We start from the raw sequence: 6000 nt of genomic DNA on the forward strand, positions 1-6000 counted from the left end.
GCAGTTTAATCTGTGGTCCTTCCCCTGCCTCCCAGAGAGCTCGGTGCGCCTTTCCATTCCCCTCAACGTCCTTCAATGAGAACGTGTGTAAATAAGAGAAATAAAAGGCAAGCTTACAATCTCTATGCAGATCTCCAAGGCGGATTTCAGCCAGGCCTCTCCACACTAGCACACAGAGCAGGCACGAGTGTTGCCGTGGAAACGTCCCCCACCCCCCAGTGGAGAGAGGAGACGGCAGTGAAGGCAGCTGGCGTGTGATGAAAACACACAACAGGAGCATGTGTGGCAGGAGGAGGAAGGAAAGGAGCTCTGGGCGTCCCTGGGAGCTTTGGAATCCACGGTCACGGTCTCACGTGGGGTCTGGCGTTTGGGTGTTGCAGGATTTCAGGGTCAGACTGTGACACACTGCTGCCATCGGCAGTCAGGGTCAGCAGGAAATCAAATTTGACTCCTCAAGTGTGACTTCACTGAGACCCACAGCAGCAGCGTGTGGGGCTTGCCAAGAGCAGTTCGGAGTCTGGGGGTTTCTGCTTGGGCACAACAGGAAGTGCTTAGGAGAGCACATGGTGCAGGTACGGCAGGAACTTAGCCACGAGGCCAGCTCCAAATTTGGGAGATCAACTCTAACACTGGTTTCGAAGGTAGATGGGACTCCAGGGTGCGGGGGGGAATACATTTAGGGGACAGGACAGGAGGTGATGAGTGTCCCTGTCTCTTCATCCTTCCGAACATCGTTGCTACAGGTAGAAGTGTAGCTTCCCACGATGCTCTGTGTGTTGAAGTGCTGAAGACCTCTGCTGGGCTGGGATTGAGTCTGGATGGAGGAAAATCATCGATGGCTGGAGACGGGCCCCTGGTCATTAAAAGAGTGTACAAAGGTAATGCCCTAAAAAACCCAGTTAGCAGTCTGTTTTCTTTCCATTTGGAAAATGTTCTCATTCTCTGTGACATACAGGGTGTGCTGTGTGTCCGCCCTGTTGTGTTCTACACATGTGAACACATGTCGCCCCCATGACAGTCCTATCAGGTACTGTTATCCCTGTTTCACCAGAGGAGAGACTGTGCCACAGGGGGCCATACAAGCCCCGAAGGTCACAGGTGCAAATGGCAGAATAAGGCTTGACCCCAGGCAGTCTGGCCCCAGGGTCTGTGTCCAACTCCGTGTTCTTAACTAGTATTAGCTGTAGCTGATGTAAACATACATGTAAGTAAGGCCATTAGGGTTGCCAGTCAGGGGTAGTTAACATGGACCAAGATCCCATTCATTTAAAATTGCAATACTGGGATGGGAGTAGAGATCATTGAAACACGTGGTAGATCTGAGGTCTCTTTATGACCCTGCATCGTCATTTAATCTTGGACAGTTCTCAAAGACCTCTTCAGGTTCCTGAGCTAAACAATTATATTACAAATTTTAAATCTAATTATAGAGGAGCCTGGGCGGTTCAGTCAGTTAAGCATCCGACTCGATCTGGGCTCCGGCCGCGATGTCGTGATTCTTGGCATCGAGCTCCACGGTGGGCTGCGTGCTGACAGCACGGAGCCTGCCTGGGATCATCTCTCTTCCTCTAACATTTTTTTAAAGTATAATTATACTAACAATATCAGTTTATATAAAAATATACGAATGTATATCCTATTTTATGTAATATGCTATCACAATAGTGAATACTAACAGTATCAGTAACATACACCCATATACTCCTAAGCTTGTTATATAGAAAGCTGCGGTGTAGAAATACATCAGGTTTTGTGTGTAAGTAATCTCCACAGTCCCTGATTAGCCGTCATGGTATATTAGATCAAAGTGGAGCCTGTTTTCCTCCACTTACTGGCCATTTGGATTTTAGTTACTGATTTGTAGTTCTTTATCTAGTCTGCGTATTCCCTCTGTTGCCTAAATACATTGAAAATGATTTTCTCCTAGTCCACTGCTTATGCATCTTAGGAGAGGAGGGGGTTACAGATTTGAATATTTAATGGATGTATGCCCTGTGCGTCTTAAGAATATAGGCACTGGGTACCACTTAAGTTTTTCGTTTCCTTGGAATTTATTTTGAATACCACAAAGGTGCCAAGCCCTTGTTCTGCATTTATTCTCACAGGGGGTGCAGCTGAACAAGCGGGAACAATAGAAGCTGGAGATGAAATTCTCGCCATTAATGGAAAACCCCTGGTTGGGCTCATGCACTTTGACGCCTGGAATATTATGAAGTCTGTCCCGGAGGGACCTGTGCAGTTAGTAATTAGGAAGCATAGAAATTCGTCCTGAAACCATCACCAGTGGTGATGCTCACTGGTCATGCTGGTTACATTTTTGAACAAGCATCTCCTTTTCTCAGTTCCCTTACTTGAGCAAATCAGAGTAACTTCTTCAAACGCTGGGTTCCTAAAACAACACAGGAACACTGATACAGGCAAGGACTATAGAAATCTCCAGGATTTGACATCTACGTGAAGCTGACCTCTTGTGCGTGCAGCAGCGGTGGAGCGGACCCCTGGAGGCCTCTGACCTGGACCACCTCGGCTGGGAGGGATCCTTTTGTTCCAGTGCCTGTCCCCTCCTTTTCACATCTACTGATGGGGATATGAGACATGGCGTGCCCTTCATTCGAACCATTTACCTAGACCTTCGCATCCTTCTTGCCTCCTTTCACACTGTACCCAGTCCTGGCAGTGAGGGAGGTAACCAGGTCCGAGGGGGCAACACAAATGTCACAACTAAAAGGACTACAGTTTTATATAATTTTGTAAGTAAATAACAGTGCTTTTAGGCACATTCAGTGGAAGGAGCTGTGGGTCTGTACTGTTACCGTGAAAAGAAATGAGACTTAAAGAAAGAAAGAAAAAAGATAAGTTATGACCTAACAGTTAAGCTGAGCTCAGGAATTATCCAAAAATGAAAAAGCAAAATACAGAAAGTGATATTTTTTAGAGAGTGTCATGTGCAATGCACGGATGCAGAGTTCAACTCCGTGGATTGTCGATCATCATGAAGTGCTGATCGTGATCTAAAAGTGTAAGTCGTAAGGCTATGCTACAAAAATGCCGTTCTGATAAACCACATTAGATAGCCATGAACTTTGCTGCTTTGAGTGAGCAGAAAGTTCCAGCTCTGAAAGCACCTTGCATCTGGTTTGCAACTTGTCTTGAATAAGTGCTTCAATTCAAGACCAGTCAACCCAAGAGTGGGCAGAAATATCATAGTCACTGGGTTTCCATTTCTATATTTTATGCACTCCAACCACTAATTTAAGCCAAATTTTTAGAAATCTTTTTAGTACCCTTGGATTTATAAACGTAGGCATTACATTTACAATCCAAATGGAGGAACTTAAAAATAATCCTTCTAGGGGACTTTTTTTTGGTTGGCTGGTTGTGTTCCCCTTTCCCAACAAGCTTAAGAAATAGAACCTTTCTAAAGCACTGGACCTCTTTTCCTGACCTGGGTGTGATGTCGGCTCTGCAGTGACTAAAGCGTTTGCTGGTTTTGTTTTCCTGTTTTGCAAATTCTTCCTTTTGCAAAACCGTTTCCCTGCAAAAGACTGTTGTGACTCATACTGCCTGTGAAAACCCATCCCGGCTGCTCTCCTTTCAAAGCATGACTTGTTCGTAGTGGCTGTTCCCATTCAATGCGCTGTTCCCTGTCACAAAACTGGCTTTTCTCCTCCTACTGCACCTTCTTTTCTTAAATTCTAAACCTTCACCAGCTACATTTACCAAGATGTAAAAAGAAGAAAATGGAGAACAAGGGTGAGTCACTCTTTCAAGGTAAAGCAGCAGAACTATGTAGTTACGAGCCAGATCCAAGGGTGATGCAGGCCAGCAGATCGAGTCCTGGGAGTACAGGTGAGAATCATAACCTGCCTGTTGGGAGGACGCCGAGGTATTATGCCGGAGACTTCTTCCAATAACCTGCAGCTTGGGTCTATGGCTTAGAGAAAAGAATGGAGGTCACCGTACCCCTCCCCCGATCATAGAGGTGCTTACTCACCTTTGTACATTGCTTTTCCAAGTGACTAATCCCAGTAAACCTCTGTAAAGTTGGCCCAGAGGGGTCTCTCAGATGGGACTGAAGTATCTGGCTGGTGAGCCCAGATTTCTCATTTTTTTTTTTTTCCGTAGGTTATATACAAAAGAGAATGTTGCACAAGAGTTAGCTAGAAAGACCTGATTAATTTAGCTTCTACTATTCACTACAGTTCCAGGTAGGATACTATAGGCAGTCAGTGCAAGGTGCATGCTAGATTGTTTTTAAGTCTCTGGGGTCAGTTTTGTGGTTTCTGCTTTCTTGCCTGAATGGTAAGAGAATATTTGCCTCCGCCCTTCCAGCTGTGCCTACCAGTAAGAAATTCACATTCCTACGCAAACAGAACATCTACAGAATGGGGAGCAGTGGAACAGTCTCCTTCCAAGAGTCCCTGATCATCGTATCTGAAGAGTGCAAAGGGTAGACCTTTGGCTCACTAAATTGTGTTAAAGTCATCAGCCATTTCTAGTAGATCTTGCGAGAAGGGTTTCCCTGGTCACCAGTTGGAATTGAAGGGAGAAAGCAAAAGGCTAAACTATCTCTGACCCTTAGAAGGCTACTTACTTGTCTTCAGTGTTCAAGGCATGACTAGTATTTCTAATTAGTCTAATTCCCACACTTCCTGAAGTGAGCACTAATGGTATTCTATTATCCTACTAAAATTTTCATTGTTTGGGGTTTTTATTTAACTCGTCAGTCACCCACAATAAGTTATGAAGGTAAATATGTGTTACAACAAGTAAATTGTAGTTGCAAGGATATTCTGTGAAGGTTGAAGTCGGGTTTCATTTCTGTCCTTCCATACACATCTCATTTAATTTTATGGTTGACTTAATTGGCACCACACCTGTTGTATGATAATATACATCCTTTATTTATGTAAAATAAAATGCCTTATATATTAAAGAGTAAGTGCAATAATATGAAATAGCCTGTACATTTTTAAAATGTTGTCGCCAAGTTATGTAAATCCACATCTCTGTAAACAACCTTTTTTAAGTAATTTTAAAAAAATAAACACTCTACTTACTACTTGGTTCTTTCCTTGTTGTTTTAGTTCTGCAATCCATAAAGTAACCTTTTAAAATATAAGGGGCGCCTGGGTAGCTCAGTTGATCGAGCCCCACTTAGGGCTCCATGCTGAGCATGGATTCTCTCTCTCCCCACTGCTTACACGCTCTCTAAAATAAAAATATAAAAAATATCAAGACATGTTTATTATTACTTAAATTATTACATAAATGAGAGGTCCAAAGGTAACAGAACTAAAATCAACAACTCTTGGGACACCTGGGTAGCTCAGTTGGTTAAGCGTCCGACTTCGGCTCAGGTCATGATCTCGTGGTTCTTGAGTTCGAGCCCCACGTCAGGGATCTGTGCTGACAGCTCAGAGCCTGGAGCCTGCTTTGGATCCTGTCTCTCCCTCTCTCTCTGCTCCTTCCCAACTCGTGCTCTCTCTCAAAAATAAGTAAACATTTAAAAACAAATTTTTTTTTAATCAACTCTTACATGGCCACACTGAGGATCTAACACAATCTAAATCTCCAAGACCTTCAACATCCCATGCCTTTGCAAAGCCCTGACCGTCTAGATTTTACTCCCCTCTTCCCGCTACTAAAGTCTTCAATTTCCGCAAGCCTAATCCCAACACTGTTGATGTTCTCCCCATCAGAAGCCCCACCTTTCATTTCTTCTCTGTTAGACTAGACACCACGGTAGAGCACAGCAGCCCCCATCCATCCCAGAGACTCGGCACCCTTGTCCCAGCTAATCCTGGATCCTTCCTTCCACTAGCCAGCTTGTTGGTTCCTACATTCCTCTTCCTAGAGGAAATCCCACAACCATGTAGAATAATGCTGCTATAAATCCATGATTTCCAGCGATACCTGGAGACTCCCCAGCTACTCAGCCATTGTTTCCTTGTCGGTTTTTCTCTTTATAATGACTACTATTCCTTATTTTTCTCAAAA

The 6000-nt window shown here is 44.1% G+C and overlaps 1 protein-coding gene across 6 annotated transcripts in view; it reads left to right on the forward strand.

The window, feature by feature from the left end:
- The window catches only part of PDZD2 (PDZ domain containing 2), a 313071-nt gene extending 308009 nt beyond the window's left edge, over window positions 1–5062 (forward strand). For all 6 annotated transcript variants that reach the window (XM_025924651.2, XM_086676439.1, XM_086676441.1 and 3 more), the window contains 2 exons: window positions 744–878; window positions 2106–5062. In XM_025924651.2, coding sequence (XP_025780436.2) covers window positions 744–878; window positions 2106–2272 — 302 coding nt within the window. In that variant the 3' untranslated portion in view covers window positions 2273–5062. The remainder of the gene's footprint in view (window positions 1–743; window positions 879–2105) is intronic.
- Window positions 5063–6000: the final 938 nt, after the last annotated feature.

The sequence above is a fragment of the Puma concolor genome, chromosome A1 (genome assembly GCF_028749965.1).
Source record: "Puma concolor isolate L17-30 chromosome A1, mPumCon1.1.hap2, whole genome shotgun sequence".
Classification (NCBI taxonomy): Eukaryota; Metazoa; Chordata; class Mammalia; order Carnivora; family Felidae; genus Puma; species Puma concolor.